Source organism: Carassius gibelio, chromosome A16, assembly GCF_023724105.1.
Source record: "Carassius gibelio isolate Cgi1373 ecotype wild population from Czech Republic chromosome A16, carGib1.2-hapl.c, whole genome shotgun sequence".
Classification (NCBI taxonomy): Eukaryota; Metazoa; Chordata; class Actinopteri; order Cypriniformes; family Cyprinidae; genus Carassius; species Carassius gibelio.
The window spans coordinates 6,273,758-6,286,867 of record NC_068386.1 but is presented as its reverse complement, the minus strand read 5'-3'; the positions used below and the strand labels follow the sequence as shown (position 1 = coordinate 6,286,867).

The window sequence follows — 13,110 nt, the reverse complement described above, 5'->3', positions numbered from 1 at the left end:
CATTGTTATAGAACAAATAAGCATAATAAAGATTTTGTGACTTTATTAGGTTTTGTTATTATATATTCTTTTACTTTTAAGCATTGCTTGATACAAAGAACTGTAAAAAAAATTGTAGAGTTATGTTAATAAATTCATTAAATTATACGAAACATTCTGGGGGAATCTAAATAGAATATAACAAATGGAATTTTGACACTTAAGGACATGCAGTTTTGTGTTGTTTTGCTTTTTAATACATTTTTAATCGTAGGAAATGTAATGAGTGTGCAACTATTGTTATAGAACAAATAAGCATAACAAAGATTTTGTGACATTTTTTTCTTTTTAAGCATACGTGTTCCTATTATTTGATTTCATAACTGATCAAGATTCATATTCATAATCGTAAAACTGTACTTGGTTGACGGTCAACGCTGCACATTAGCGCCATCTAAAGGAGAAACATTCCACTGCACAGTTCCCATGACAACCATTCAACACACGGAAGTTGAGCGCTTGTGTTCGAACGAACTTCCGACGCACAGGTGAGGTTAAAAACATCTATCATCAGCTGCGATAATTTGTTATATAAAACAGAGCGAGCAAATGTAATGAATTTGTTTAATCTTTTTGATTAGCTCATTTATTATGCATCGCTAAATATACTAACTGAACTGAAATTTTTTTCTTGTAAGTCAATTTCAAAATAATTGTTGTTTATTTTGCATATACATTTAGTCTTCAATTCAGGAACTTAAAATACCAAATCACAAAACAAATAACCAAAAGAAAAAGAAATAAGGTCCGAAGAGAACATCTGTTGACATTTTCTCATCTTTATCTCTTTGTAGTCGGCTGCTCTGGTTCCTGACTGAAAGATGCCCAGGTTTCGTGAGCGTCCAGGACAAGCACAATGCCATCCTGAGCAGAACAGTCTGATAGCTAACAGATACATCATCCAGCAGAGACTCGGGAAGGGCAGCTTCGCCACTGTTTACCTCGTTCAAGACACAAAGACAGTAACAGCTGAGAAACTGTAAGTCCTTTAATATTTGACACCACCAATGTCCTTTACAGCAGTGATTCCCATGCAGTCTGCTTCCAGAGGACCTGCTCAGACGACTACATTTAACCCTGTATTGGTTAGTTAAGTTTAGTAGAGATGTCTCCACGCTAGTGGTCACCATGCATTTAGTGTTATAAAATTAGTCAAGGCAGGGTAATTAATGGGTTAAGAAAGAATATGCTATTACAAACTGTCTTGAATTAGAATATCTCTTAACTGAAGTGAAAAAATATCACAGATTGTATCAGTTTCCGAGGTGTTTGAAGAACTGAGAAAAGACTGCATGTACTTGGACAACCTTCCAATAACCACATTCACAACCCCCATCAGAAGCACACTCACGCACACACACACACACACACACACACACACACACACACACACACACACACACACACGTGCACATGGCCTAATTATATAATATACCTATACTGTATAAGTCTGTTGGTCTACTTTTGAAACTACAAGCTTTGAAGCTTACAGTAAGTCTTGATGATTATGCATAAAATGTCCAATAAAAAAGTCAATGTGATAGTGATATTCTTGTGCACATTAAGGTTTTGTTGAAATGATTCAAATTCTGGCAATAATGAATTTATTTTCTCTCTCTTCCAAATTAACTACTTCCTCCAGCCACTTGGGAGCAGCATTGGTCTTTGTAACTAGTAACCAGTCTGTCTTATTTTCTGTATTATTAGATAGTTGAGGAACCCTGCATGTTACTATCAAACTATCTGTTATTCCTTATGATCACAAACGGTGTAAGATCAAACTCTTTATTATGCTTTCATTATAGAGCAATATTTACAGTTCATGTAAACATTCAACATATATATTTTAAATTTTTTGAAAGCCGATGTCTTATGTGTGGTTATATTTATTTGACCAAAAACAGTAAAAGCAGTAATATTGTGAAATATTATTACAGTTAATTTATTTTTATTATTTTTATTTTAATAACCCTTTGTGATGACAAAGCTGAAATTTCTGCAGTCTTCAGTGTCAAATGGTCCTTAAAAAAATCATTCAATGCTGAAAACAGTGAATATTTTTGTAGAAGCTGTGACACATTTCCACGATTCTTTGATGAATATACAGCTAAAAACAACAGCATTTATTTGAAATAGAAAACCTTTGTAACAAAGGTTAAAAAATAAAAACTATGAAATTTATGAAATTATTATTTTTTCAATAGTTTTGTGAAATGAACCATGATATTTTTTTGAAGTAAACGTCCAGCGAAAAAAAATGAAACTTTATTATTTACTCATCCTCATATCATTCCTTACCAGTAATATTTTGTTCTTTCAGTAGAGCTCAAAAGGCAAAGTAGCCACTCTTGTCCATGCAATTCAAATGAACAGGAATGCAAAGCACTATAAAAATGTCATAACAGATGACAATTCTGTATTTTAAGTCTTGGGAAGTCGTATAGTTTTGTGCAAGTAATAGAGTAAAATTCAGTTTGTTGGGCCATTTTAGCAACTACCATTAAGAAGAATGGATAGTTTTATATATGTATTATAGATCTTAAACAGTAGAGCTCTGTCTTGATCGGGTGTATTTTTCTGCAATCTTATTGTCTTCACATATTGATTTCTATGATTTTTGGTCTGTGGGTTTATAATTGGGTTCAAATACACAAGCAAACTGCCTGGAGAAGAGCCAGTTACAATGTTGGTTTTTGTCAACACACTGTGAAACTCATATCAGACGAGCTGGAACTGAAAGCTGGAGAGATGCTGGTGGAAATGAAGACGAATTAGGAAGAGGTCCACACTTAAGCTGCCCACAGGCGAGTGATGTCACACTACGGGTTACTGTTCCTTTAGTCCTGAGCTTTCTGCTTGTTAGCCCATCTCAGCTGTTTCCAGACTCTGACCTGTCACATGCAGAGTGCTGGCACCAAACCTGAATGCCCACCTTCAGGATACCACCGCACTTCCTGTTCCTTTCTCTCCACAGCACACTTATACACCAGTTCTTCTTCCTTAGTCTTCTCTCAGCCTTAAAATCCTGCTGGGTGTGTGTTTTGTGCTATTTCCTCAGTGGCTCTTATAGTGCTATGAACTCCTTTGTTTCTTTGTGAGAGCCAAATGTCAGTGCTGGGTGCTGTGAGCTGAGACTGCCGTACACCTTTCCTCCAGCTGGCTTCTCACTGGGCTTTATTAGCTCAGACAAATTAATTTCTATTTAGGATTCGCCCCAACCGTAGGGCTCACATTCTGTGGGTCCCATAGCAGGTCTTTCCAAAAAGCCACTACTTTAGCGTTTGCTTGAATGCTTTATAGTTGGGCTGGAATTGGTTTATACAGGCTGATGTTGATGTAAAGCTGTAGAGATTGTGTGTTTTTAGAGCTGTGCTTATTGCTTGTTTGTGATTGTTAATAATGGTGCCTTTATCTACTCTTGAGGACCCTTAACACATTTTAAGACAGATTATTTTACACTTATCTCTGGTTTGTTTCCACATTTAATTTATCACTATAAATTCATGTACTACAGACTTGCATTATAGGACTTTTATGATGCTTATTTTGTCCTTTTTGGAGCATGAGAATATAAATCACCATCAACTTTTCTTGTATGATAAAAGAGCAGCTCAGACATCCCGCTGAACATCTTCATTTTTGTTTATAGAAGAAATAAAATTAAATGAACCATATAATGGATTTTGAATATATATTCAGTGTGACACAATCCGTATTTTATCCAGAAAGGGAGCCATTTCCAGAAGTGTGACCTTTACTCGAACAACATCTCTGTTTAGAAAATGAATGTGAGCAGAGAAGAGCAGCCCATCATCTGCTCTGCTGTTCATTAATAGTCTCACAAATGTGCCAGAAGGACCACTGTGGGCACAAAGGATTTCCAAGCAGTGTTTTTTTCTAAATAAGTCTACTTATGGGAAATGTGATTATAATAGCAAACTTTGTCCTGGTTAAGATATCCCAATATATAAAGAAAATCCAAAAACAGTCATTCTGTCATATGCTTCAGTTTTTATTTTTCACACTTTTCCGTTCAGTTACAATGAATGGATATTTTTAAGATTCTAAAAGAACATAAAGGACCAACTCGTTCAGTTCCTTTGAGTGACAAACATTTGTTGATGGAAGTTGAATTCAGTCTGATTAATGAACTAATCATTCAGAAGTTTTGGGGGACTGGATAAATCAGTTCATTAATAAGTTTTGACTCAAACAAATCATTTTGTCTCCAAGCAGACATCTCTCAAGAACTCTCATTGAAAGAGGAGTCTTAGTAAATGATGACAAAATGTAAATTTTCAGTGCACTGTGATTTTAATCTGAAATGAGATTTTGAATGGTGTAAACAAATGGTTTGTTATCTTGTTTGTGACTGCTGATTTCATCTCTTGACCTCTTGACCCCTCATGTCCTTTTTTCATTTTAAATGAGGAACAGTTGTCTCCAATGTGGCAGTCACTTAAAACAAAACTCTGGATCTGAAGCATTATAAATATAATTAGTTTATTCTCCTCTCAGCGGCCAGAGGTGGCTAATCTCACTCAAGGATGGGAATGTTTCTCTCTTCAGCCCTGCTAGCCCACTTTCAGCTTGTCCTCTGTGGATTTGCCTGTCAGACAAGATTCCCTGGAGACTCCTGGCAGCAGTGCTTATTTCCGCTCACCTCATGATCCAGCTCTCAGTTATGCAACCTCCCAATTGGGTCCGGGTCCACCAGAAATCTCCCAATTTGTTTCAGGTGCCCAGACTCTCGTACAGGCTGGTCTCTCTCCACCTCCTGATAGCTCTCTCTCTCTTACTCTTTATACTCGCTATACTCTCCTTGCACGCCACTGCTTGACAGATTTGGGGCTTTCTTGGTCTATGCTGATACATCTGTTTGATTCCAGACCTTTAAACTGGTTCATTCACTGACCTGGTTCATGTATCTTGGGAATCTCCTCTCCATATATTTTTTATATTACATATAGTATTCATGGTGGTGCCTTTTAGTGTCATCCAGCCTTAACAACACCTCAAAAAGAGAAAAATATTTGCCACAATTACGGCAAGAGTTACTCAGTTGATGATGAGCATAATCCATTCATATTGTAGCCAGTATGATTTTTTACATTGGTATAATTGTGTATGTGATGTTCTAAGATGATGCAATTATTTTCTGCAAAACCAAGGCTTTGGTTGTTTTAATTTAAAGGATGTAGACTTTGAAAATGAGCAGGAGTTGATCAACAGAGCCCTGTCATTTACTGTATATTCAAACCTGTTTCCTCTGATCTGGGGGTTAAAATAGAATAAGGAACCATGCAGGTTAAAATTGCAAAGGATTGTGGTTGGTTATTTGCTCAGCTTTCCAATATCCTTAAAATAGATCTTAAATTGCCTCTACGCCTCCAGAGAGAGACTAAGAAATGGGACATGAATGCATGTTCAATTATTCACCACAGGAAATTTCAGTGATTTATGTTCTTTTTTTTTTTTTTTTGATGATATACCATTTTCTATCAGAAGAGGTCTAGCTGAGCTTTTCTTTACATTCCTCCACACATAAAATGCCAGAAATGTACATAAACATGTAATGCGAAGCAATATGTTGAGGCTGAAATTGAAACCACGTACTTAGAAGAAACAGTATTGTAGATACCTGCATTTAACATACTTCAAAATAAAGTTAATATTAAGAATCGTTTTTTAAGTGCCCCATATCTGTCTTTGACACATTTTAAAACTACAGACTAAGGGGTTAAATTCTGTATTACAGTCCTGGAAGAGAAATGAATATAGAGATGTCTCCTTTGACATCTATTGGTCATCAACTAACCGACTGGTGAACATTGATTAGTGGATGTTTAGAATAACAAGATTAGACTAAATTAATTTTAATGTATTGTACAATATATTAATAGAAGTATACAATAGCAGTACACGGTGATGAAAGGTCATTTTTGTAAATATAGTCACAGCTAAATACCACTGGCTCATATTAAATGCTCATGAAAATGTTTTTAAGCAAAGCTATTTAGTGCCAAATAACTGACATTATCATCATATAAAAACTGTACAGTTTGAACTGAGTTTAGTTTATCATTTGCTTAAAATTTTGTGGATAAACACAAACATAACAGCTTAATGGGTGATCATAATAATTTGTTGTTTTGATCATTTATCATATTTCAGGTAGAAACCTCAAATGTGTAGTACAGTGTGTACAGTGTCTTTCCATTAGCTCAACTGTTCATTAGATTGGTCTTGTGACATAATGCATTAAAAAGGTATGTTATCTCTAATGAGACATGAACGTAAATGACCAAGATGAAATTAGATTTTTGAAATTCGACCAACCTGTTATACTCTTTACCTCATGATTCTCTGTGTGTCTCACCATTCAAGTAAGTCTAACTATTTAAGCTTCACAATGGTGTGGCCTAGAGTTTGTGCCATTAAAATTATTGTTTGTTATCTGAGTTGTTACATCACTTCACGTTGGACATTTTGTTTGTTAGGGGTATTAAGTTGTTAGGGTTTCTGGACTGGTAACTGAAACATTGAATGTTCGAGTATAATTTTAAAACATGAAAAATGTAGATATATATTTGGTTTTCAGAAGAAATGCGCAATATGAATAGGCCACACGTGTAGTATACCTAGTGTTGTCCGTCAGTAATGCTTGAACATTTAACTTTATTTTAAGCATTAGTTGTAGTTGTCTCTAGAGAGATATGGCATCTCACAGCATGATAAAGAAATCTTGCCTTATTTCCCTGGGGGTGTAGTGATATTTTGAGGTATTATGTGTACAAAACGTTCTGTTGAAAAGGTTAACAGGATGGTTCAACAAAAAATGAAAAGTCTGCCATCATTTACTCATTCTCATATAATTTCATTTGCTATGATGGGTGCGATTTTTTTTCTTTTTTTTCTTTTTTTTTTTTTCTTTAAGTGAGCGCAATGCTTCTGATTTTAGTGCTTTTAATGTTTCTGCTATTAGCTCAAGCTTTCGTAATAGCATATTGGCAAAACAAAAAATGAAATTTCACAGATTAAATCTAGTCTTTTCAAATAGGAAACCTTGTGTTTGGGAGTTTCTTGAAACCAGTTCCCTGCCTGATTTCACTCATGTTCAAGTTAGTCACATTATTCACCATGTTCACCAACAGAAAGCTTTTTGGTTTAAAAATGACTTCTGTGTAAGCTTGATACATTGCTACACTATTCTCAATAGACCTTTTCTGTGCATAATTTAGCAAATGTGACTGCACCTTTCTAGCACAGAATACAGCACACTAATCACATACAGTAGATGACTTTTATTAATCTTATGATACTTTTGCATTTGTACTTTTGGTGCTTAAAAGCTCCATTCCCCGTATTTCAGGTCATATGAGTTGGAATGACCTGAGCTGCCAAAATGTTTTGTTCTGAATGAGCTACTCTATTAAGTAGTCGCTTCCTGCATCTTTAAAAACACATTACCTATTAGGCCCGTGTCTCAGCTTCCAGGAAAACATGAAGAATGAGAGCTATCTAAGGCCAGCATTCAGCTACTGAAGTGCACTTTACCCTGTTCCCTTTTCTGTAATGATTTTCAAGTAGGAAGAGGAAAGAACAGAATGTAGGAGTGAAGAGAGGAGAGGGAAATGAGTCCTCCTTCAACAACCTGAGAACCAATTTACACCAAAAGCAGGAGGCAGATGCAGTGCTTTCCTCTCTGTTGGTGGTATTTGATTAACTCCCTTAAGGTCTGGAAATAAGGTCACTAAAATATGGTTTTAAGTCCCTGCTCTGTGTTTAATGCTCATTTGCATTTTTCTTTTCTCTAAAAGCCGATGGGATTAAATGATCCACTCTGAGAATTCCTTATTTGTCCATTTAACTTGAATTATGATGTGCATAAAGTTTGATCAGCAGGCGTGGCGATCATATTTTGCTGCCTGTCTGGAGGAAAAAATAATCCTCCACAGAGTTTCTCTCCAATTATCATTCTTTCAAAAATCATTCTTCGTTTTTAAAAATGCCTAATGATCACAAGTTCTGCATTATTCAAGACCATCAATTCTTAGAATTTAATAAACGCATGATAATTTATGCTTATTGCTTTTATTCAGATGGATTTTCTCTGATTTTAAAGCAGTCTTGAGTCTTTCATCTGAAATGGGTGGCTGATTCTTTCTTTCTTCACACTGCTAAAGGTAAAAAAGACCAAGGCAACTTTCTGTCTATGGATATGTCCATCCCTTCATTTTAACACTTGAAGATGAATAATTACAGTGACCCTCCATAATTTGTGAGCTAATGAGAGACTGAATTTACCTTGTGATCCTGGCTTCCTGATCCCTTCAACCTGGAAAAGGTCAGGGAAAACAATCTGTTCTTCCCTAAATTACATTTTTGGGGCCAGCTGGTAATTGAGAGATGCAACGCTTCTATAAACAGTGCATCTGAGCAGCGGTGGCTGGGCTCGGGAAGTAGGAAACTGAGAGCTCTTGAGAGCAAAACCCACAGCCTAAAGGCTTGTTCACACCAAGGATGATAACTATAAAGATAACGATAAAGATATAGTTCTAAAATTGTTCTCACTGTTAAAGAATAGCAGAGTCCACACCACAGCTATAACGATAAAGGCACAGAGAAACAATATCCCTTAAATCACTTTCAGAGTAATTTTTATTTTATTTTTTATGAAATGTATTTCTGTGGTTGCAAAGCTGAATTTTCAGCAGCCATTACTCCAGTCTTCAGTGTCACATGGTCCTTCAGAAATCATTTTTTATATGCTTATTTGGTGATCAAGAAACATTTCTCATTATTATGTTGAAAAAAAAAGTTTTTGCTGCTTAACATTTTGTGGAAACCATGATACACTACCATTAAAAAGTTTGGTGTAAGTAATTAAAAATAGAAATTATTATTTTTATTCAGCAAGGATGTATTGATAATATTAATGTTTAAATGTTAATAGCTTGTTTGAATAGTTAAATGTTAACTATTCAATGTTTATTGCAATATTACAAAAGATTTATATTTCATATAAATGTTGCTCATTGCTATTTAAAGTTCTATTCATAAAAGAATCCTGGAAAAAAAATTGTATCATGGTTTTCACAAGAATATTAAAAAGCAAACACTATTTAACAATGAAAATAACAAGAACCATTATTCATAACTAAATAGCCATAAATAAGCGATAATAACTGAACACTAAATCAGTCAATCCATTTGAATGATTTATCATGTGACACAAAGACTAAAGTGATGGCTGCTGAAAATTCAGCTTTACCATCTCAGGAATAAATTACATTGTGTAATATAATAAAATAGACAAAAGTTATTTTACATTTGAATACTATTTCAGTAATATTACTGTTTTTACTTTATTTAGATGATGAGCATGAGACTTAATTATTCCAAAAAAACTTAATTATTCCAAATGTTTGACAGTTTGGACATGATTGGTAGTGTGTATTGCATGCGATATTGAAACCACAAGCTTCTCTTCATAGCTCCACGATATGATTTAACTCAAGATATGCATCATTTCCATGATTTTCACCCCCTCTCTGTGCTTTATTGTGCAGGAAGGTGCTTAAGGAGATTCCTGTTGGAGGTCTGAAACCCAATGAGACGGTCCATGCCACTCAAGAGGCTCAGCTTCTCTCTCAGCTGAACCATCCTGCCATCCTCAAGTTCTACACCAGCTTCCTGGAGAGAGACGCCTTCTGCATCATCACTGAGTACTGTGAGGTAAACTGTCCTCTGGGAACACCTGGCTGGGCTTCTTTTGGTCCCTTCGAGTCATAATAAGCCTGAAGCAAGTCACATGATCTGGTCTTGGTAAACTGTGTTGGTCCATTGTGGTTACATTTTGAGCAAATGTCTTGTTGTGCCCTTAAGAATTACTCTGGGGAGGGAATTATATTTGCGGAGTCATTCCAAATGAAAGTTAACATTTCATTTCATTCACTTTAGGAGTGTACCTTCCCCAAGGGCTTTAGAAAAATGTACAGATGATAATTTTCAAGACCGCATGAAATCAAAATGGACTATTTACTGTGCATTCTTTATACACGCTTCTGATGTTATTGTACGAAAAGTAATTGGAAAGTAATATCATGCGCTTTTCATTTCCTCTTTGAATTTACTTGTAAACACATCACTTCACAGAGGTAAAATGGACTGCAAATGCCGTTTAGTTGAATTCCTAGCCATAATTTTGGGTGTATTTGCTCCCAACCCCATTCAGCAACCAGCTCTCAAACAGTCTACTCGCACTGTTCAGCGATGGATCAGAGATGCTGAGAGCATCCTGACATCACCCAGAGGTCGCGCTCATCTCCCCCACAGCTTCTGTCTCAATCTCACCATCTCAACTTATCCTCTTTTCCTTGCTTATTAAGACATATCTGCAGGTCAGACAGGTCTCGTGTCATCTTTGCCCTATGCTTTGGAAGGTTTGGTCAGTGATTATTACATGTTGCACATCTCCTTTATCTCTTTCTTTGGCACACAGGATGTTGTCCAGAGCTGCTTTGTTCTGCAGGTAACTCTCAGGGAATTTTATGGACATTCCTCATATTAAAGAAAAGTCAGGAATGAGATCTCTGATTGTTTGTCCTAGACAGCATTGAGAATAAATGGAGGGCAGATGAAGGCTATTGCTTTATCTGCTTCTCAGATTTTTAAGATACTGAAATATATACTAGTAATGAGTCTTGTCTAGAGTTTCAGAAAATATCGTAAAGGGATAGTTCAACCAAAAATGAAGATTCTGTCATCATTTACTTACACCCATGTTGTTTCAAACCTGTATGAATGTATTTCTGCTGTTGAACACAAAAGAAGATATTATGAAGAATTTTGGCGACCAAACAGTTGCTGGTAGCCATTGACTTCCATGTTTCTTTCCTACTATGGAAGTCAGTAGCTACCAGTAACTGTTTGGTCAGAAACTCTTACAGGTGTGTAACAACTTGTAAATGTGTGTAAATGATGAGCTTCCGCAGTCATCACTTTGGACCAGAGCTTATATCATGCCTACATCCTATACTGGAATGAACAGTTAGCAGAGGCTAGAGATTACAGCTTATAACGTTTTAATAAGACAAAGGTGATACAGTAGATGAAACATAACTGAGAATTATGTGAAGTCTCCTGGGTAGCAATACATTTCTAGTTTTCATGCCTTTCTGTCTTGTGTGCAAAAGCCAAGTTTTTTTGTTTGTTTAGTTTTGACCAGAGATGCTACAAGTTTCTTACCCTTTGAATGTTATGGAGATAGTTTGCCTAAGGACAATTTTCTTTTCTTGTCCAAATCGCTGCACTAAATTGATGTGTCAGACCATATCCACATTACATTATTAGCTTTATTAAACTTGTAACAAAATTTGAACCTGAGTTAAATTTCAAATGTCCAACATTTGCGAAAGTGAAAAGTCTAATTTCATTTTTGTAAAACTGTCCTCTTTATATGAAACGTGACTTTTACAGTAATAAGGATTTGGAGGGAAATGTCCTTTTCTGGGTTGTATATTAGATAAAGTTGAAAAACTTGAAAAGAAGCTTTTTGGTCAGAAAATTAAAATTAAATTAAATTTATGCATTCAGCAGACGCTTTTATCCAAAGCGACTTACAGTGCACTCAAGCTATCAATTTTTACATATCATGTGTTCCCAGGGAATCGAACCCCCAACCTTGCGCTTGCTTGCTTGCTAGCGCAGTGCTCTACCAGTTGAGCTACAGGAACACATGGAAGAGCTAAGGAAGAAAATGAAGCACATAAGAATTTTATCAGCTGTTTCTACATTGTTTCAAACTGTTGAAGAATAGCTGGTATAAAAAACATTAAAAAAAACAATGTTATCAATGTTAATGCTGTTGAATGTTTTCTGTGCTCTGGTTTACTGCAAGTCATGTAGAGTGCTACGTAGATTAGGGGAGATCCCTCCTTTGCATTGAGTTCCATTCTCCTAGAGACATGGGATGCACCATAAGCCCAGCCATTGATCTTATGATTGTCTCGTTCTCAATGAAGCAAGGTTTGCTCTGATCTACAGCAGTTGAATAAAGAAAATCCAATGAATGGAATGCAAGCATTTCTCTGCTCCCAGCTTCTAGTCCTCCTCATTGTGTTCTCTTTCATATATCTCATTGATCTTTGATCTTCTGTCTGTATTTTATTTTATTTTATTTATTCTATTATGCATATATTTTTTAATAATGTTAAGACCAGATAGTTTTCATTACTGTATTATGCTAATAGTAATTCATTTTTTTCCCAGTTTTGAGGATTTGAGGGGGAAATGTCCTTAATTGTCATGAAAATAATGTCACATTGCAAAAAAAAAAAAAAAAAAAACGAACACAAAAACCTCAATTATTCCATCGCCTGCCAGATTTAAAAAAAGCAAATATGCAGCAGTTGAATTAATAGTCTGTGACTGTTCAGGATGCTCTATAAAAGCATATTGGGTGCAGATAAGGAGCTGGCTGTGTATGTGTACACTAATTGTCTGGCATACCACCATGCAATTATTTGTGGAAATGGTGCCTTTGATATAGTCACAAGAAAAATATACTGTTGTAAATTAATAAAAATTTCCTGTACATGACTCACTGCAGATCTCATTACCACCTACTCCTTTGGATAAATGTCATGTCTCCATGCTAAGAGACTGAAGCCACAGTCACACACACACACACACACACACACACACGGAGAGAGAGAGAGAGAGAGAGAGAGAGAGGGTCTGGCTTCCTGTTAAAAACAACTCTGGGTGGGAATCATTAGGGCATGGGAAGCCTCTGTTCAACCGTTGGCCCTTCATCAACACACACACGCACACTCGCATGAAGAAAGTGATCTGATTGCCCCTGAGCACTGTGCACCTGAATGGTTGAATGGTACAGTAACAGTGATCTGATAAAGGATGGAGTTCTGCTCTTCTCTAGTGATGTTTTCTCGGATCTGTCCATGCCAGTCATCTCATCTAGTTTAGCAGGCCATTCTTCACCCCACCAGCTGCTCCTATCTCAAGATATCAAAGAGACTGTTGAGACCAGAAGTGACATGCCCATTC

At 36.0% G+C, this 13,110-nt stretch overlaps 1 protein-coding gene across 6 annotated transcripts in view; it reads left to right on the top strand.

Annotated features, from left to right (window-relative positions):
- Positions 1-13,110, top strand: part of LOC128030456 (serine/threonine-protein kinase Nek11) — a 70,553-nt gene that overhangs the window by 19,629 nt on the left and 37,814 nt on the right. For 2 of the 6 annotated variants that reach the window (XM_052618112.1, XM_052618113.1), the window contains exon 3: positions 9,612-9,777. In XM_052618112.1, the coding sequence (XP_052474072.1) occupies positions 9,612-9,777 (166 nt within the window). Of the gene's footprint in view, positions 1-484; positions 528-693; positions 1,019-9,611; positions 9,778-13,110 lie in introns of those variants that run through there. The other 4 variants (XM_052618111.1, XM_052618110.1, XM_052618114.1 and 1 more) reach the window with 4 other exon arrangements.